At 40.8% G+C, this 22227-nt stretch overlaps 1 protein-coding gene across 1 annotated transcript in view; it reads right to left on the bottom strand.

The window, feature by feature from the left end:
* Positions 1–997: 997 nt before the first annotated feature.
* The window catches only part of LOC120514914 (ICOS ligand-like), a 68683-nt gene continuing 47453 nt past the window's right edge, over positions 998–22227 (bottom strand). Inside the window, exons 4-5 of the mRNA XM_039735555.1 lie at positions 20849–20990; positions 998–4607 (exon numbers count right to left, since the gene is read on the bottom strand). Coding sequence (XP_039591489.1) covers positions 20851–20990 — 140 coding nt within the window. The 3' untranslated portion in view covers positions 998–4607; positions 20849–20850. The remainder of the gene's footprint in view (positions 4608–20848; positions 20991–22227) is intronic.

Genomic DNA, 22227 nt, shown 5'->3' with positions numbered 1-22227 from the left:
GGAAGACGCCTAGCTCTGCCCACTGTGCCCTGAAGTGGTGGTGCCCATTCCAGGCCAGACAGCATTAAAATGGGTTGAGTCCCATTTTGACCAAGAAGGACAGAGCTCCCATTATTGCTCTTGTGTGACTAATCAACAGACTGGATAAAGCCGACGTTATTTTATGCCATGAGCATATTCTCTTTGTTAACTTCAATTAAAACTACCAGTTAAACAGGGCAGCCCGGCTGCTACCCAGTCATTTCATCTGGTGTACTACTTTGGTCTGTTTCACCTGGTCTACCTTTTGTCACACACATGCACATGAGTGGCAGCTAAATTGACCAAAAGAAGGCAATTCCACTGCAAGCCAGGGGGTGGCGGGGTGCAGTAATCCTCTCTCTTTTATTCCTGCAGACCGAAAATGGGAAATTCTTCCTGGATCCGATGACATCGATTCTGTTTCTGGTCCCAATGACGTCACTTCCTGTTCCGGCCCTGATGATGCCACTTCCTGTTCTGGCCACTCTAACGTTAATCACTTCTGCCAACCTGTCTTAAATACCAGTCAACTTCTTCTTGTGAATTCAGTTCTGTTTTGAACTCAACTTGTACACAACTGTACTACCAATGTTCATTTCTTTGCAGCCTTATTCATGTGTACGGGTGGCTTCCCCAAATCTGTTTCTTGTGTCAAGGCATTTCCTTTCACACTTTAAAGATAAACTCAAATGATATCTGAGCAGCTGGTAAATGTGCTGGTCAGGCATATTGCTCAATATTTTAATGTTGTATTATAAAGGATGGAATCAGGCCACACATTCCTGGAAGACGCGTCAACATCTTTTATGGCAGCACATTAGACAACACAGAGTAATAGTTGTGGTAAATTTTATTTATGCAATGAAGTTACACAACAAACAAACATCAACATGTTTTCAGTGAAAAAGATCTTTCAAAATAAACATATAATGATACAATGTAATTAAAAATATATACAATACAAAAACAAGGTAAACAAATTAAAAATGTATTTATTTATAATCCATCTAACAATGGCTGCCAATGACAATATGTGAACAGAGGCACAATGACAAAGAATTCTTCTATTAAGAGTAGTCAATGTGGCGGGGGCTCTGACAGACTCTGGACGTCTGTCTCATAGACGGACCCCACAGCTTCGTCTGACAGGATGATTCAGAGTGAAGGGAAACTCTGAAGGTACAGAATGTGTGATGTGGAGGTCCTGGGGGTCTACGGGGTCACTCAGGTTAATACATTTATCAACAAGAAGCAGGGTGTTGGATTGAATCTTTTTTTTTTTGTTGTTGTTATTTCTATTTAAACACACAGCCACTGTAAAGATGAGAAAACTGGAATGCTATAAAAATGATGGAATTCTGAAAGTTAAATACAATACAAAGACAAATACAAAAAGTTACGCTATATTCTTAGAAACATACATGGCCAAAAGTCTGTGGACAGCCAACCCAAAACAGTTTGAGATCAGATGTTTCATTGTTAACAGGTGAAGCAAACGAAGCACACAGCCATGCAACCTCCACTGACAGACTGAAGAGCTCAGTGCCAACATTGCCACAAGTTAAGACGTGAAATTTATGCTCTGCTAGATCTGCCCTGGTCAACTGTGAATGCTATTATGGTGAAGTAGAAGGATTGAGGAGTGACAATATCTCTTGTAGGAAGTAATAGACCATGAAAACTTACAGAGCGGAGACAACTGAGTGATGAAGAGTGCAAAAATGGCATCTTCTCTTGGACATCACTCACAACAGAATGCCAAAGAGCCTCGATATCAACACAAGAATGGGGCATGAGGAGTTTCATGAAACGGATTTTCATGGCTGACCCTAAAATTGCTACGTACAATGTCAAGGGTCGGCTGCAGTGGTATAAAAGCATGCCGCCACTGGATCCTGGAGTAGTGCAAATGTGTTATCAAAAGTGATGAATCACGTTTCACTGACTGATGGGTGAATATGGGTTTGGCAGATGCCAGGAGAAGGCTGCCTTCATAGTGCATACTCTACAGTTTGGTGGAGGACAGATAATGGCAGGCTTGGGCTCAGCCCCTTGGTCCCAGTGCCGAGTCCTGTCAATACTACAGTGGACATTTTAGACAGTTGTGCACTTTGGTTTGGTGAAGGACCCTTTGTATTCCAATATGCTCCTGTGCTCCACAAAGATATGGAGGAACTCAAGTGGTCTAAGCAGAGCCTGAGTACTTGACCCCACAAAATGGGAAAAGCTTCCCACACTCACACTCTACAATCTTATGGAAAGGAGAGTGGAGGCTATTATGGCCACAAAGGTGGAGCCAACTCCATACTAGTGCCCACGGTTTTGGAATGACAATGTCCAACAAGCTCACAGAGGTGTGATGGTCAGATGCACACAAACTTTTAGCCATATAGTATATGATGATACATTTACTGTAAATAAATACTGCCACAAAACTTAAATATTTATAAATAAAAGTGCCATAGTATTAACAAAAATGTTGTTTGATATTAAAATAGTCACTTTGCTCTTAAAAAAAAAATACAATAAAGCATCATTCAAGGTGGCATACCTTATAAATTTATCTTGGAAATTGCCTGAATGGATTTTCCATTCTGGAATACCTTAAGACAACAGTAACATTTTACAGGAATAAAATTAAATGTCACTCTTCCTCATAACTAAGGCTGGCATGAATGAGCTAATGCCTCGGATCAGACACTCTGCTCCACCTAACAGCTCTCAGAGCTTCTGCTGACTGTTTCACGCCAAGGCCTTAGCTTATAATGGAATAGCTTTCCTGACTTTGCTAATCACTAAGGGGGGCTGGGGTCACATGAAGAATTTTGGAACACCTCCCCAACCTTTTTATTTTTTTCCTTCATTGACCCAACGACAAAGTTCATTTAGAAAAGTAAGAGTGTCTGCATGTTTGGTTTGTGTGATATTCTTATCAACATTTCTACACATATTAAAGCAACGGCAGGGCCGGAGAAGATAAGGAGGCGGCAATGGGTGGTGGTGAAGACAAGATGGTAAATAGACTTAGATGAGGTAAAGACTGTTTGTAGTATGTTGCATGTTAACAAATACAAACTGCACTGTACATGGTGCAGGTGACAACACATTTGAATTTAAAAATGCAGTAGTGCTCAATCAAAGTGTTATAGCAAGTGCATCAGGCTAACACTGAGACATAAATGAATACATGTAGCGTGCGCTTCAGAAGGCAGAGATGGCCCTGTTATGGACAAATCGGTAATACAAGCAGGGCCACACTGACAATTCAACTCAGCCTATAAAGCCTATCAGTCTGCTTCACTCACGTGGATCCAAGCAACCATACAGTACATATATTATGGCCAGATTATCATCATTAAAGTCTACAAGGTGGCATGAAGAGTGTCCTGTTCACTTACTGTCCACTTCTTTGGTCACTTTGGCCTCATCTGAGATGCACATTTTTCCAGGCTGCAGGACAAATACAATTTCTGTTGCGTCACATGATTATCTGCATGGTGTCTTAGACATCATCACATTCACTTGGAGTGATGTGGACTCAAAATGGCGATGCTATCAATGACAGACATGCATTTATATGGGAGGAAAACTGTAAAGCACGCTGTCACATAAGAGAAGTGCTGTGCCAGAGTCTTGTTTATTGACTATAGCTGACCATCTGACACTGTTAGGCCAAGATCTGGAACTTAGTGCTACCCTAGACAACTGGATTTTGGATTCACTAGCTGGCAGACCCCAGCAATGAGGGATCGGTACCAAAATTTTGATTTTGGTATCAATGCCAACTGTTGGACCCATGTACAAAGTATCAAAATGGTTTGGAAGCAAATAATGGACAACCTTCCCATCCACCACATCTCACAGCTATTTCATTCACCCATCCTGGAAAAGTGGGCCTTCCTACAGCAAGCCACAAATCATTAACAGGAGAGTGGTCACTCTTTGGAGTGTCCAGCACATTTATATAAAAATATGCTTTCAAACAGCAGCTTCTTCTTGGTGATTTAGGCTAAATGTAATATACATAATACATTTTTGCAGAAGAGCGGGGTGGAGACATGTGGATCTCGTTTGGAGTTCCGATCACTAATAAACAACTGAGTGAGAACAGAACAGAAAATAAAAATGCTGGTAACCATAGCATTTCAAAAATTGCTTTTTGATACTTCTTCCGTAATGGTATACCACACAGCCCTTGACCCCAGCATGTGCAAACTGGCAATGCCAGTTTCTCCACGCAGATCCTCAAATCAGGTTCCCCACAGGGCAGTGTGCTGAGACTCCCAATGTGTCTCTGTGCTCAGTTGCAATGCCAACTCCATCATTATACTTGCCAATGACATGAACCATCATAGGCCAGACCACAAGTGATGATATGACAGTTAACAGAGATGTGCCAGAAAAAAAAAAAAACTAGACGGCTTGTCATAGAGTTCATGAAGCAACAGGTCAGCCATGTTTCCATGTATGGAGCAGGTCAACAGGTTTAAAGAATATACAAGGAATTTCACAATAGCATAAGACGCTGTATAGCAAGAACATTCTTGAAATGTGGAATAATTACTTCATGTAGTCCTCAGTAAGCTCTAAAAATAAAAGGAAAGAAAGCCCAAGTTACTTTCAAAAATTTAAACATTTATAGACACTGTTTTGTTACATGGTTAAACAATTTTATCTAAGACAACAGTTGGGCTTGCTGCTGCCTTGTAAACTCAAGGACCTGGGCTCAAATCCCAGCCTCGTTTCTCTCCGTATGTAACTTTTTCTCCATATGTGAATTTCTCCCCATTTCTGTGTGGGTTTTCATCTCGATTCTTCCACTTTTTTTGGACATCCCTAAGACGTACATGTTGGTGACGATAGGACATGATAGGAGTACATGAGTGGGTCCTACAAAGAATTACTGGGTTGGCAGATGGACAATACAGGATCTTCATTTTCTCGTCAATATCATTTTTCCTCAGCTTACTCTGACAACACGCTCAACTTGTTTGACCGGGCCACTCTGTCTCCAGCAAGGTCTCTCATCTCTTCATGGAGAATTACCAGATAGTCCCCACACCGGCTGAGATACAGTGCATTTATAAGGAATTCAGACCTCTTCACTTGTTTCACACTTTGAAGTTGCAGCCTTCTGCTAAAATCACTTACATTAATTGAACAAAATGACAAAGTGAAAACAGGATTTTAGATTTTTTTTTTTTGTTAAAAGCAAACTGAAATATCACGTTGACACAAGTATCCAGAGTCTTTTGGCACAGGTGCATCACATTCACTTCACTGTGAGATGTTTCTACACCTTGTTTGGTGTCCACCTGTGGTCAAACCAATTGAATGGCCTTGATTAGTGAAAATACACACCTGTCTATGGAAAGTCCACAGTTGATCAAAAACCAAACCCTGCGGTCAATAGTGTCACCTGCAGAGTTCAGAGACAGGATGGATTGTATGGAGGCACAGATATGCGGATGACTACAAACATATTCAAACAGCTTTGAAGGTTCCCAAGAACACAATGGCTTCCACAATTCTGAAATAGACCAAGTTTGGAACAACCATGACTGTATCTAAAATCTGAGCAATCTTGGAGAAGGGTCCTGGTAAGCACCTGAAGGTCACTCTGACTGATATCCAGAGAACCTGTGTAGAGTGGTGAGAAACTCCTAGAGGGGCAACTACCACTGCAACACTTTACTGATCAAAGTTTCCACACACACACTTGCTCACAGTGTGACAAACGCCCCCCATGTTCCACTTAAGCAATCAAAACAGTTGTGTGACATTTATTCACATCTCTAATTCCACTTGTTTCACTAGGGGGAATCCCACCCTTTGATTTCATTTCTCAATTGTAACTGTGCTTGTTCCACCTCTCGCTCTTTTAATCATGCTTGGTTCACCAAGGTGGTGCCCCCCTATACACCCTTTGGTTTCTTGAAAACATGATACTTGCCTGGAGTTTGCAAAAAAGGCTTCTAAAGGAACCTTAGTGTGTGAGAAACAAGATTCTCTGCTCTGATTAAACCAACCGTTTGGCCACAACTGTCACACGTGGAGGAAACCAAGCATTGCTTATCACTTGGCAATACTGTTCCAACGGTGAAGTGTGGTGGAGGCAGCATCTGCTGTGAAGTTTTTTTTTGTTTTTCAGCAGCAGGGACTAGTCCATAAATATCCTTAATGAAAACCAGCTTAGAGTACTCCGGACTTCAAACTGAACCGAAGGTTCACCTTCCAACAGGACAAAGCAAACAAACTTCTGTGAATGTCCTTGAGTGTCCAGCCAAACCCAATCAAACATCTGTTGGAGAGACTTGGAAATAGATGTCCACTGATGGTCTCCATCAAACCTGACAGAGACTGGCAGACAATCCCCATCAAACCCAAGAAGACTTCAGGTTGGAATCAGCTATTTGCTGAGTAAAGGATCTGAATACTGAGATCATTGGGAGAGTTCAGTATTTCATTTTTAATAAACATGGCAAAATTTCTAAAATCCCGTTTCCTTTTGTCATTATGGGATTTTGAGTGCTGCAAGATGAGGTGAAAATAAAGGAATTAAAATGATTTTAGGTTGCAATACAGCAAAATGTGTAAAATGTGAAGGGGTCTGAAAACGTTCTGAAGGCCCTCTCTTTATTTGGTATATGTGTTGTGTAGTTCTTTCACAAAATTTAAGATCAATTTATTTTGTCACTGTAGTCAACAAGGGCCCTTAATCTGAAAATTGCTCCGGGGTGCTGTACAATGGTTGACTCAGTGTTCTGACCCCCAAAAGTCATGGAAAAAGACAACTTCCTCTCAAGAATTAACAAAGTACTGTATATACTCACGTATAAGTCGGGTCTTGAAACCCAAAAAATCAATCCTAAAATCAGACCCCGACTTATACACCCATTCAAAAATGCGACACTTAATTTTATTTTTTTTACATCTTCCTGCTTCCTACAATCTCACATCAGATTTTGTTGCAGCAGCGGTTACCAATTTCTTTTGCTACTTCAACGACGTTTAATTTAAAACCAGCTTCATATTTTCTTCTGATCGAACGCTCCATCGAAGAAAAGGGATGCTCTTACAATAAAGGTGTATGAGGGTGTGAGATACAAAAAACACTAACCAGTGCAAATATTGTTTCGGAATAGTTTGGCTATTACCGTGTGGTCATGTAGGCACAATACATAGAAAAAAAAGGCAGTGTGCTCTGTGGTGTGTCTCTCTCAGGTGGGCGTTAACATTTTGTAATCTCTTGGACCAATAGCGTAAGTTTTCCACATTCGACTTATACGACCGACATTATAAAATACCTGAAATTATACGATAAAATCTAGCCTCGAGTTATCTGCGGGAGAAGGAAGATAGATAGATAGATAGATAGATAGATAGATAGATAGATAGATAGATTAGATAGATAGATTAGATAGATTAGATAGATAGATCGATCTGTCTGGAGATGATCCTGTTCAGTGGATGCAGTGGATTCTCCATAATTGACAGGAGCCTGCTCAGCGCCCTTGGCTCTGCCATGGACGTCAAACTGCCCAGCTCTGTGCCTACAATAGAGCCTGCCTTCCTCATCAGTTTGTCCAGGCGTTAGGCGTCCCTCTTCTTTATGCTGCCTCCCCAGCACACCACCGCGTAGAAGAGGGCGCTCGCCACAACTGTCTGGTAGAACATCTGCAATATATGTAGGAACAAGATGGGAGCTGGTATGATTTGTGAGGGGAATGCAGGCAGTCAGGAAAATGAGCTCATGGAGAGGAGAATAAGGAGGTGGTGTGGGGGGTCACTGAGGACCCCTAAGAAGCAGGAGAAACCAGCTGCTCTGGGAGGCTCCCACGGCATGGAAGGAACAAAGCTCGACAATGGTGGCAGAGCCATACTGGGAATCTTGTCAGAGTTGACACAAATAACACACAAAAATACAAGAGAACTTATTCCAGTCTGCTATGAACCTACGGGTCGGGTAAAGATTCATCTTTCAACATGACAAGGATCCTAAGCATAAGGCCAAAATGACATTGGAATCCAAAATCCCTTCAGAAGTGTGCTCCCACCTTATTAAATAACACAGGAAGAGGCTGAGTATTGCCATTCTCGCCGTGGGAGACGCCATCAAATGCTGAAGTTTGTGGTGCCAATATTATTGGAAGCTGCATTTTTATGAACATTTGTGTTACTTTAATTTTAATTTTGTGTTCCAAAAATCAGTTTGTTAACAAAAGCATGAGGCCTGCCTATTTGTTTAAACCCAAAATATCACTCATGGCATGTGTGGTTCTATTTATGCATTCATTTTGATTTTCATTCATTAAGGGTGCCCATAATTCTGGAGCTGCTCGTATAGTCTTTAAGTCAAGTAGCTCTAACTGCAATACACTGAGCTCTGGTGTGTTTAATCTGTGGGTCCTTACTCGGACTGTGTTACAGCACATGTGCTGACTGCTCTCTTTGTTTCTTCTTACAGTAATAAGCAGGTGTGCTGATGAAAGCTTCTTAAAATTTCCATCTGTTCACCTGTTTTGAAACATTAACACTGTGTAGTTCAGTTTTTCCATGGATCAAAAACAAAAGGACATGTTCTTTAAATAGCAGAACAAATACAAAGATACAGGAACTGCTCTGAAATTAGCAGAACAAAGCAGTAACTGCTGTTGTATAGCCCAACATCACATAAGGAGCGCCACAATGAGCTTTAACAGGCCCTGTTTTTTGACAAGCCTTGATTCCATAAGAAAAATGGAATAAATCTTGGGAAAAGGCAATTCAGAAAGAAACAAATTTCCAAGTGGGCTGGGTGTGTATTGGGTGTGAAAAAATTGAATTAATACAATAGAATACATAGAACAAAACACATGTAATGCTCTTCATAGACCTAGAAGGCCAATCTATGATTGCCACCTCAGGAATACAATACAATAGTACAATTGTAATAGTACATGTACAGAGCAAAATGTCAAGAGTAGATGATATCCCATATGAGGATACAGATTTGTTCAGAGTCCTGGAGACCTTGGTCATCAAGCTGCCTCCCCCTATTGGCCATTTCACAGCTGAGTCAGTGCTGGGCCAGCCAATCTGATGAAAGGACACTTCTACCCGATTACTCCATTGTTCCTTTATCAAAGATGACTTTTCTATATGTAACCAGGGTAGACTTTTGGGGAAAAAGTGAAGAATGTAAATTGTCAATAAAGTTAATTCAAGGATCCAGAATAAGTATGAGTGAGGAATATTAAACCTAAACAGTGCAGGGGTATAAAGCCTAACTTGATACTCAATACAGATTTCTGACTGGTGCTATCCACAGTAGTAGATTGTTGTACCGTGTTAGCCATAGATTGATACAGAAGAAAACAGGTTGAAATGACATCTTTTATTGGCTAGCGAAACAGATTACAAATGCAAGCTTTCAAGGCAACTAAGGCCCTTTCATCAGGCAAGGGAAGTGAACCCAGGTCTCCTTACTGTGAGGCAGCAGCGCGACCACTGCGCCACCATGCCATCCTATTATTATTGTTATGTATTATTTTAGAATAGTAGTCTGAGCGAGCTTTAAAGAGAGCTTTTTGATATTTTTTTAACTCTCCACATCCATACAATTTGAAAGAACTGCAGCTTTGTTGTTCTCCATCTGTGCTAAAGTTTTTAGTACTCTAATTTAAGAGCTCCAGTGCTCTCATTAAGCCAGGGAGAGTTTCTTTGTGCTTTGATTACTTTTGTTTTAAGGGGAGCACTCATCAAACCTGGGCACCCGAGAGATAATGTAACAGGTAGAGGATATATGAGTCAGAAAGACCACAGAAACACAGGGCATCCTCCACCTAGAGGGTCTGGCAACAGTGCAGCCCCCACGACCCTCAAAACTATGGATTGATCTGCCTGCTGATCTAAGTGATGTCCCTTTCGTCACAAGCTGAAGGCTCACGACTTTAGTCTGGCATACCCTAACTAGAGCTTCTCATTAGCTGGGCAAACTATTCAATTTCTGTTTTTCAGTCATTTGTATAAAAATAATACATTAATTATGAACCATTATTCCTCTGTTTTGTTTGGCTTCTTGGTATGTTATTGTGCCAAGTGCTGCCAGCTGTTTTACTGCCAAGCTATTTTCATACCCATGAGAAAGATATCTGAGATACTGGGATACTTGGAATCATCAGATGGAAGGATTCTGCAAACAAATTAGACCGGCTTATAATGTAGAACGATCAACAAGGGGCTAGCAGCTAGATAGCTGGGACCTCCAGGACTGTCACTGCCATAGTTCAGCAATTAATTAATGGACAGATATTTCTGTCCACATTAATCAGTTTCAAACTACTTTGATTTCCTGCCTGTTTAAACAACCTGTGTCTTTATTTTTACTCTTTATGCAATTAGTTAATTGTACTTGGTTATATCTTCACACTACTACATTTTTGTTTAAAATCACTGATATTAGTATCCATTGTCGCCTTCCATCCACACTACCTCGCAGTTTGTAAACCCTGAAAACAGAGACTTTTGAAAATGCTCTCCAGAACCATCCTGTGTGTACACATTTCCTCTGTTAAAACTGCTCTACATTTCCTCTGAATTATTTTACAATCTTTTTAACGAAAATGTACACATTTTACCCTCTATAAGAATATGACTGAATGACTTGTGTGAGAGAATAATCTATAGGTAACAAGAGTTAAGTATTTTGGTTGGCAGTGCACACTGAAATATATAAGCATTTGTTTTTAATAGCATGAAGAGAACTACTGAAAGGGTTAAGTAAATGAACCAGGAATGTACTAGGAGGAAGGTTGATGTAATACACAAAATATACTAGGATATGATTAAGAGCTCAGTAGATGTCTTGTCAACAACAACACTGGACAGTTGTCACATACACAGAGATTTCAAGAGTAATAGCTGGACCACAGAGATAGGAGAAGAACAAGAGTGTAGTAGAATAGACTTTTATCTGGATATTATTTGGATGCAAGCCAACGAACCAATCAGAGTAAACATATTTATTAATTAGTACTATTATGTAAATTCAGTCATCTATAAAACTGACCTCTGCCCTTATTTTGTTGACCATTTTGTAATAGAGTGCTGTGATGGATGCCCCCCGCCCTTCAAAGTGCTGTTCGGTTTCCATTAATACACCAATAAATATACAGGTAGAGTAAATAATAATAAGCTTGTCTTGTTTACACTTGTGTTCTGCTCGCCTATATGCCCATCTGAAGGTATAAATGGCTTCATTTAACCATGGCTGAGGTTTGGGTTTCTGTACAAATATATCAGATTGGAAATACACTAATGCAAATATGGCTTGCTTTGTTATTTAAGAGGTCACCGCTGTGGATCCCACACAGCGTTGTGCACGTGATGTAGAAGGGACACAGTTGGGGTTTACAGACCATAGATGGATATGGCTCTGAGTTTTTTTTTTGGATTATCTTTTTAAAAGTCTGCATATACTTTGTACAAAAAACAGTTAGGCTTATTCATTTGTTTGTGTGTTATTCTCTCTCTTCTGTCACACGAGGTCAAAACAATTCATCAGGGAACTAATGTCTAGAAGAACCAATTTCACAAGGAGAGCAGCTGTTGGATCCAGATAATAACCTAAGCTGAATTCAGAGTTTTGCAAAATCATCCTGAGGAATTGTCACTTTAGGGAGTTTTACTTATGTATAAATATATATAGGCCATCACGGTGGCGCAGTGGGTAGCGCTGCAGCCTCGCAGTTAGGAGACCTGGGTTCGCTTCCCGGGTCCTCCCTGCATGGAGTTTGCATGTTCTCCCCGTGTCTCTGTGGGTTTCCTCCGGGTACTCCGGTTTCCTCCCACAATTCAAAGACATGCAGGTTGGGTGCATTGGTGATCCTAAATTGCCCCTAGTCTGTTCTTGATGTATGTGTGTGTGTGTGTGTGCACCCTGCGGTGGGCTGGCACCCTGCCTGGGGTTTGTTTCCTGCCTTGTGCTCTGGGATACTGTATATATATTTATATAGTGGCTGACGGCCAAGACCCATTCCCAGCCTGGAAGCCCCTTCAACACTGGATCCGGGGGAGCAGCCATGGGGTTCACTCTACGTCCCCTGGAACACTTGGTGGCAGCCCCCATGGGTTGCATTAGGGCCATTACCTTGAAACACCGGAGCTCATCCGTGTTAGGCTCTGTGCCCACCGCCAAGGGGAGCTGCAGCCTGTCTGGGAGGTAACGCAGCCACAACCGAAGTGCAGCCAGGTGGGCTATATAGGGAGCCTACAGCCACTGCTGAGAGGGCCGGAGTCAGGTGGAATGGACAACAGCTTATTATGCACCTAAAATCTGGAATAGCCTGCCAATAGGAATTCGCCAGGATAATACAGTGAAGCACATTAAAAAAACTGCTGAAAACACATTACTTTAACATGGCTTTCTCATAACTTCATCTTAGTTTAATCTTTATGCTTTGTATATTCAATGAATTATCATTATTATTCATGGTGGCTCCAAAATTCGTACTAACCACTACTTTCTCATCTGTTCTTTTTCCGGTTTTCTGTGGTGGTGACCTGCACCACCACCACCTAATCAAAGCAACGTGATGTACCTCCATTGATGGATTATGGGCCAGAAGTCCCCATGACCATCATCACCAAGTTCTTCCATGTGAATCCTGAATACCACGAGGACTGATTGAGGTCATTGATGTCAGGTAGAATGCCTAGAGGGGGCTGGGTGGTCTCGTGGCCTCAGAACCCCTGCAGATTTTATTTGTTTTCTCCAAGCCGTCTGCAGTTTTTTTTTTTTTTTTCCTGTCCTCCCTGGCCATCGGACCTTACTTTTATTTTATGTTAATTAGTGTTTATATATATATATACAGTATATATATGCTGAAATGAGTTTCCTCCGCAGGGTGTCTGGGCTTTCCCTTAAAGATAGGGTGAGAAGCTCAGTCATACGGGAGTGGCTCAGAGTAGAGCCGCTACTCCTCTGCATCGAGAGGAGTCAGATGAGGTGGCTCGGGTATCTGATCAGGATGCCTCCTGGATGCCTCCCTGGTGAGGTGTTCCGGGCACGTCCAACCGGGAGGAGGCCCCGGGTAAGACCCAGGACACGCTGGAGGGACTATGTCTCCCGTCTGGCCTGGGAACACCTTGGGATTCTCCCGGAAGAGCTGGAAGAAGTAAGCTGCTGTCCCAGCGACCCGACCCCGGATAAGTGAAAGAGGGATGGATGGATGGATGGATGGATATACAGTGGTGTGAAAAAGTATTTGCCCCCTTCCTGATTTCTTATTCTTTTGCATGTTTGTCACACAAAATGTTTCTGATCATCAACTACATTTAATCATTAGTCAAATATAACACAAGTAAACACAAAATGCAGTTTTTAAATTATGTTTTTTATTATTTAGGGAGAAAAAAAAATCCCAAAAAAAAAAGTAATTGCCCCCTGAACCTAATAACTGGTTGGGCCACCCTTAGCAGCAATAACTGCAATCAAGCGTTTGCGATAACTTGCAATGAGTCTTTTACAGCACTCTGGAGGAATTTTGGCCCACTCATCTTTGCAGAATTGTTGTAATTCAGCTTTATTTGAGGGTTTTCTAGCATGAACCACCTTTTGAAGGTCATGCCATAGCATCTCAATAGGATTCAGGTCAGGACTTTGACTAGGCTACTCCAAAGTCTTCATTTTGTTTTTCTTCAGCCATTCAGAGGTGGATTTGCTGGTGTGTTTTGGGTCATTGTCCTGTTGCAGCACCCAAGATCGCTTCAGCTTGAGTTGTGAACAGATGGCGGACATTCTCCTTCAGGATTTTTGGTAGACAGTAGAATTCATGGTTCCATCTATCACAGCAAGCCTTCCAGGTCCTGAAGCAGCAAAACAACCCCAGACCATCACACTACCACCACCATATTTTACTGTTGCTATGATGTTCTTTTTCTGAAATGCTGTGTGCTGTGTGGGGGTGGCTACGGAAATTGAACTCAGGTGTGATACCCCACAGTTAGGTTATTTTTGAACAAGGGGGCAATTACTTTTTCACACAGGGCCATGTAGGTTTGGATTTTTTTTTCTCCCTAAATAATAAAAACCATCATTTAAAAACTGCATTTTGTGTTTACTTGTGTTATATTTGACTAATGGTTAAAGGTGTTTGATGATCAGGAACTGTTTGTGTGACAAACATGCAAAAGAATAAGAAATCAGTAAGGGGGCAAATAGTTTTTTACACCACTGTATATATATATATATATATATATATATATATTTTTTTTGTTTTTTTTTACAGTACGTTTAAATAAACTGCTATCCCTGCCCATTCTATGTATTTCCCATATTTTAATATTTTTTACATGCAGAAAGCACCTACTGCAATAGCCATGTCTGTGTGTTTGTTTGTCTGTCTGTCCATATGAAACAACTCAGCCCACCATACACCAATTGTACTTAAATGTGGCACACTTATTCTTCAAGGAAATTTGTCAAGGCAATTCAATTTTCATAGAGAAAACTTTAGCAGATTGCACTTTGCACAGTTTTAACATTACAAAATCTCCCATTGATAAGCATTGCCAAATTTGCAAGCACATCAGTCTTAAAACAGAAAAACATTTTGTGCAAGTTCAACTAAGTATTACTTCACTGTTTCTGTTTTAACTTGGGAGTCGTTACATCAAGTCGTAAAATATCCTCTTTGTCAGATGCAACTTGTTGGCAAACAGATCCAAACAAAGTTTATTAAAAACAGCCAACTGTGTGCATGTAGGAAGTAGGAAGTCACTTTCATTGATGGCTGCTTGCACGGGTAAGCAGTCCTCTTATCAGCAAGTCTACCTGTATACAACTCCTTTCTCCAGAAGCTTTAAATAGTAACAGGTAAATAAAAAATCTTACTAATTGTAAAAAGTATAAAATTCAAGCAATGAAAACAAAGGGTTATCTAGATAAGAATGAAGTAGTGCTGTGCACACAGCAAACAAACATTTAGACAGTTTTGCTTACCTTACTCTAAGCCAAGCTCACCGCTCCACTGTCTGCACATTAGAATGATTTAGTATTTTGCTGTCACTATAATTTACTAGGGTGACCACACATGTATGTGACAAAGAGAGACTCGAATTTTCAGACAATGCGTCCTAACAAATAGCTAAAGAATATCAAAAGTGCCAGGTCTTAACTGGCTACTCGCCTAATAAAATACTGCTCCACTGCAACAAACCTTCTCACAATATATTTAGAATGGCAAGGGTGACCAGGGACACCCTCCACACCCATAACCCAGACATCAATTCAGTATAATAGTATGGTTAAGGCTATATTAAGAATATGTGCTAAATATGAACATCATTACCAAAAAAAATTAAGAAGCAGATAAAAAGAGCAACGCTGACATTTTATGGGCGTCCATTTCAAGCACTGACTGGAATCCTACGTGATCATTTGTGAAAGGATTTCTTTATTCTTTTTTTATGGCCCATGCCCTGAACCCTTGGTGTTAACGAGAAGATAAAGATTGGCATTGTACAAATGATGACAGGCTTTATGTGTGGACATACATGCTGTACAAGTGTCCCAGTTTGGGACTTTGAATATCTGGTGAACCTTTAATTTACCATCAGAGTGCCAGATTCACCTGATGCTCATAACGGTCACTTTCATCTCTGTTATTCCCTAATTTTTGCCATTACTGAACAGCTTTTCATGAAAATCACTACGGTTGGATGTTCTCAAGCAAGTAAGAGATTAATTACAAAGGTTTCTATTTATTTAGTGTATGTTAATTGCCAACTGCAAATTGTCACTGTGTGCGAATATGGCATGTATGTCAGAGTGGTCCTTGCGATTAACGAGAGTCTTGTCCAGGCCTGTTTTCAGCCTTTTGCCCATTCCTGGTGAGAACACCTGAAATAGACTGAGAAGACTGTAGAAGTCTTTTTGAATTTTTTGTAGAAGTTTTGTGAATTTCCCCTTGGGATTAATAAAGTATCTATCTAAGTGACTTACTGTACTCAGTCCATTGAAGGCTATACAGTGTCTGCACAGCCAATGAACGCACTTGAACATTACCCCATGTGTACATTTTCTAACTTGTTATTGTACCAGTCCTCTTAAGTGCACTTCAAACAGAATTTAAAAAAGTAACAAAACAATTCAACTGGCATCCTTCATTTGCTGACTCTGCCTCCAGCTTCTCACCCTTGACAAGTGAAGAGTGGGATGGTGCATAGCAGAGAAATACTCATATTTACACAAAGATCCCTGCAGTGTTGATAAAAGGCTGTCCTCCTACAGAGAAGAAAATGCAATAGAAATGTCTGCCTGGTACTGGTCAGCACTTTGAGTGAAACAAATCAACTTGACAGAGGTCTAGCATGCAGACCTTGCTATGCAAATCCATCGGTCAATTCCAGCCCACTCCAGACATATTTTTTTTGCGGTCAATGCACTTCAATAAAAGACAGCAGAAGCAAGAAGTAGAAGAATCCCTCAAATAGTGGGCTGTGTCTCTCTGCAAGGTCAAGGCAGTGGTTGCATGAAACTGACTGAAGGGGTAAGGCAGTGTTGATGTGAAAGATGTACTTCTCAAGTTTATGATACTGTATACTTAAAATACATACAGTAGATTCAGAAAGTATCCAGAGACCTTTCATTTCTGAACCAATTTTGTGCTGTAGATTTAATTTTAAAATAAATACTTCTGCCATTTTTGCCCATCAACCCCTAATGACAGTCAAAATGTGTTTCAGCAAGGTCTGCAATTTGTATTTTAAAATAAAACCTAAAATCTCTCATTCCTAAAAGTGTTCCGATCCTTCATTCAGTACTCTGGCAGCAGTTCCAGCTTCAAGTCTACAAACTTTGCACACCTGGAATTGGGAAGTTTACTTCATCCTTCCTAGCAAATCCTCTCAAGCTCCATTAGATTGGATCGGAGGAAACTGTAAAGTACCACCTTTAGGTCTCTCTACACATGTTCTATGGGGTTTAAGTTTGGTCCACTCAAGGACAGTCAGAGACATGTTCTAAAGCCACTCCAGCATTGTCTTGGATGTGCGTCAGGTCAGTGTTGTGCTAAATCATGAACCATTACACCAGTCTGAGTTTGCAGGTTTTCTTCAATGAATTCTCTTCATTTGGCTCCATTCCTCCTCCCCTCAATACTGACTAGTCTGTCTGTTCCGACACCACAATAGCATAATGCTGCCATAACCGCTTTGAGCAGTGAGAAAAGCGCTATATGAATGTAAATAAATATTATTATTATTATTATAATTATTTATTATTATTATCATGATTTATAGTAGGGATGGTGTCAAACAGGTGATGAGGAGGGCTTGGTCTTCACCAAACATAGTGCTTGGAGTTGTGCCCAAAGAGCTCAAATTTTGTCTATTCAGACCAGAGAATCATTTTCCTCATGAGCTCAGTGCCGTTTCAATGCCTTCTGGCAAATGGTAAGTGGGCTGCCATACACCTTTCACTAAAGTTTAACTGATGGAATGCTGCAAAGATGTCAATTCTTTGGAAAGGTTCTCCCATCTTAGTAGAAGACTTCTTAAGCTCTGTAAGAGTGCCCTTTGGGTCCTTGGTCACCTCACTGACCATGGCCGTTCTTGTCCCGTTACTCAGTTTGGTCAGATGACCAACTCTAGACAAGTTCTGGTGGTTCCAAAGGTCTTCTGCTTTTACAGTTATTGAGGCTGTTATCCATCCATCCATCCTCTTCCGCTTATCAGAGGTCAGGTCGCGGGGGCAGCAGCTTAAGCAAGAGAGGCCCAGACTTCCCTCTCCCCGGCCACTTCTTCCAGCTCCTCTGGGAGAATCCCAAGGTGTTCCCAGGCCAGCCGGGAGACATAGTCCCTCCAGCGTGTCCTGGGTCTTCCCCGGGGCCTCCTCCCTGTTGGACGTGCCCAGAACACCTCACCAGGGAGGCGTCCAGGAGGCATCCTGATCAGATGCCCAATCCACCTCATCTGACTCCTCTGGATGCGGAGGAGCAGTGGCTCTACTCTGAGCCCCTACCGGATGACTGAGCTTCTCACCCTATCTTTAAGGGAAAGCCCAGACACCCTGCAGAGGAAACTCATTTCAGCCGCTTGTATTCGCGATCTCATTCTTTCGGTCAGTACCCATAACTCATGACCATAGGTGAGGGTAGCAACGTAAATCGACCGGTAAATTGAGAGCTTTGCCTTACGGCTCAGCTCCTTTTTCGCGACAGACCGATGCAGAGCCCGCATCGCTGTGGCCGTCGCACCGATCCGCCTGTCGATCTAACGCTCCATTCTTCCCTCACTTGTGAACAAGACCCCGAGATACTTGAACTCCTCCACTTAAGGCAGGATCTCACCCCCAACCCTGAGAGGGCACTCCACACTTTTCCGGCTGAGGACCATGGTCTCGGATTTGGAGGTGCTGATTCTCATCCCAGCCGCTTCACACTCAGCTGCGAACCGCTCCAGAGAGAGCTGAAGATCACGGCCTGATGAAGCAAACAGGACAACATCATCTGCAAAAAGCAGTGACCTGGGAACTTTCAAAGCTTTAGAAATGGTTTAATGGCTAAGGATCTGCACTGGTATCTGGACCTCAAAGGTCATGCGAAAAAAAAAATTTCCCCTCAGGGATTGATAAAGTATATCCAATCGAATCCCTTTGCTCTGATCTACACCTCACTACAAATTGATCTATGTGGAGGTTCATTGAACCTCTTGGTTTTACTTTCTCATTACATGTTATTACGTGTGGATTGATTGGCAAAAATTGCAAATGTATTCATTTAAAATTAAATTCAAATCTTAGGGCCCTTTGGTATTTGTTTTATTTTTTTCACAATTCCGTTTAATTTTTTTTTTATTTTTTGGTTTTCACGGTTTTATTTTTTCTTCATTTGGATTTTTGGGTTTTTGTGTCTTATTTTATTACTGTAAGAAAGTAGAACCGGCTACAACAAAACAAACAATAATGAAATGTCACTTTACATTGCTTTTAATGAAACAGCACATTAGCGCAACTGAACCTTATTTTGCAGTTCCATTCCTCAGGTAGGAGCCCAGATACTCCATGACGCTGTATGCTGAGACTGCAGCAGGACAGTGAGTGCCCAGAATTGTGAGAGCTGTTACTAGTTTGACGCATCCTTCTGAGATGAAGGTTAACTTCACTTTTATAAAAAAGAAAGAGTGACCCGCTTTTAAGGGCTCGTTGCATCTGTGGAGATGCCTGCTATTCTACCCAGGTTTGTAGGTGCCGAGTTTATAGCTGAAGAGTCAAATATGGACCTTGTGTGCCTCGTTACTGTGAGGCGGTACATTTTTTAAATCCCAGAACTGTTAGTTTTTAAAAGGCAACCCGTTAACAACCAGTGCCGTTCACTAGTAACATTTGTCTATGGGAAAGACTGTTAATATTGGTTAAATATAATTTAATCGGTTAAATGATTCACATTAAATACATCACGTACAATTAGAACTGCCTACATAAAATAATTACCATACTGCCAAATGTTTACTCCCCTATCACTATGTTGAGAACTGTGTGGTCTCGGCTACCAGTGGTTTTGTCAACTACAACATATATTTTCTTGCCACAAATCTTTCGAAGAATGGTGTCCATATGTTGTCCAAAGACGTGGGGCAAATGAGTTTGAGGAAGACGGCTTTCATTTTCTGGCAGCGCGCCTCCTTGTTTACAATGCTCAATAAAGAAAGGACGTATCTTTATTTTCTTGATCGGTATGTCTGACTCACATGGACACAAACTGACGTCTTGCATCTGACGATTTTGTTTGCTCTGTTTTATGATCTTAATTTCTCCTCTTTTTTTTTTTGAGATAGGTTTTACATTTGACGTGGTCATCTTTTCGTGCCCAGTCTATAGTACAATGTCTATGTTGGAAAAACTTGCAGAAAATTTGTCCAGAATCGTAAAAGTCGCCGGGATAGTGTTGTGCCCTCACTGTTGCAGTTAAGCGTGTGTTTCTTAGTTTTTTACTACGATGTTAGGGTATCTGATCCTGCTCGTTTTGACACTTCTGTCTCGTGCAGTTAGCTATTTTGCGTGCCTTTAACGAGAAAACATACAGGAAACACGCGCACAAACACATAAAGGCACAATTGATTTCTACAAAGAATTGCATTCGCTTCATAAACAACAAACTATTGTAGAAAATAGTATCTGAATGATAGAACTACAGATTATTCAATTGTTTAATTTATTGGGAAGTCTCTAAATTCATTGCCATTTTTAAATCTAAAATCTGTTTTCAAGCATTAATTCCGTGATTCCGTCTGTGTTTTAGTCATCGCAGAAATCACAGGACCCTAAAATCTCAATAAAGTGTACAGAAATTGAAAGGATCTGAAGGCTTTCTGAATCCATTGTACCTTAAAATATTTTCTACGTAATGGTATATGCAGATTAACACTTAATATCTGACGTGTATTTTGCCTGTAAAGCCCCCTTGCCCCATAACAACCCTTTTCAGTCAACCCTAACTGAACTATCACCCAAAACACAAATGACAAATATCTAACTCATGGCTCCAAGTGAGAAGATTACAGATGAGGGTCTCGGTGCTGATTCTGCAGATGAACTAAAGGGTACATTCATGCCCATGCCCACACTCACACAGAGAAAGTCTGGAGCCAATTGTTTCCATGATCTGCACATTTTAGACAAACTGTACCTGCCCATTGGGACAACATGCTGGATCTACATGGGGTAGGCTTTCAAGTCAAATCAGGTCCTTGGGGTCTGGAGGCAGCAGCTCTGGACTGTTAGGTTCCAATTCTTTTTCAGATTGTAACATAAAGGGCAGTGAACATTAAGAAATTAAAGACTCACCTTTATAGATGTGAAAGACAACTAAGAAGCAATACAGGAAATATCAAGGTGATAGTCATTACATGGGTCATCCCACCATTGTTTAGGTCCTCAGTTCTGCTTTGTGCTGAAGATCCATCTGAAGGTTTTGGTTTAACTGAATCTAAGGGAAAAAAATATTGACTGTGATGAGCTAGCATGCATGTCATCTGACAAAATCCCAGCCTGGTAAGAGTGTTGGAAGGGTTAAGGTGCAAACAGGAAGACTGGAGAAAATGAACCCTATCCCCACAAAGAGAAAACACAACCATACAATACAACTTACTTTCCGTATAGCAAGGCGCAGAGCTCTGTGAACAAGTCTCAGTTAAAATACACATATATTTATAATATATAGTATATAATGTATTTTATCTTCTTATATAATACACTACCATGGCTGTCCGTTAGTCTGTCCAGGATTTTAAATCACCAGTACTGTAGCTCACAAACCGTTTCAACTATTGACCTGAAATGTGGTGCACATATACTATGTGACGTCTACTATGCACTTTCGGTGTGACGATTGACCTCCAAGGTTTTTCCTGTTTTTATTTTATTGTAAAATTATCTCTCTGCCTTTTCCATGGTAAGTCCATTTAACTTACACACTACGTATTCAGTATCTGAGAAACTAGAACCGATGTGGTCTATTCAATGCAATTTTCTGAATCAGCGCTCCAAATAACTCTAGCCCAACAGCCCAAGAAAAAAAATATTTTGTTGGACTGTGCAATCAATCTGTGAAAATCATATTTATCGGTAAAAAATTTACTAACCATCTTCATAAGTAGCGATCAGTTTTTCACTACAAATGATACATACTTTTTCCTTAATTTTCATTGCCTTCTTTTTTAAGACTCAGTCCTCTAAATTTGCTTCATCATTGTTTTTCCTTAAAGACAGAAATGAGATGTGAAGTGAGGCACACATCTCTTAATGCAGCGATGCCAGAATTAACTGTCTGGCTACCCTCTGGCTTTTTCTTTGTCTTCTTGACCTTATCGTGTACGGCTAACGAACTGCATGTCGTCCTCTACAGCCAAATGCAATTCACACACTGGCTACTAATGCATTCATTTATACAAACCGGATTCCAAAAAAGTTGGGACACTAAACAAATTGTGAATAAAAACTGAATGCAATGATGTGGAGATAGCAAATGTCAATATTTTATTTGTAATAGAACGTAGATGACAGATCAAACGTTTAATCCGAGTAAATGTATCATTTTAAAGGAAAAATATGTTGATTCAAAATTTCACGGTGTCAACAAATCCCAAAAAAGTTGGGACAAGTAGCAATAAGAGGCTGGAAAAGTAAATTTGAGCATAACGAAGAGCTGGAAGACCAATTAACAC

This window comes from Polypterus senegalus, chromosome 1 (genome assembly GCF_016835505.1).
Source record: "Polypterus senegalus isolate Bchr_013 chromosome 1, ASM1683550v1, whole genome shotgun sequence".
Lineage (NCBI taxonomy): Eukaryota > Metazoa > Chordata > Cladistia > Polypteriformes > Polypteridae > Polypterus > Polypterus senegalus.
The sequence above is the reverse complement of the archived record's forward strand: the minus strand, read 5'-3'. Positions and strand labels throughout refer to the sequence as shown.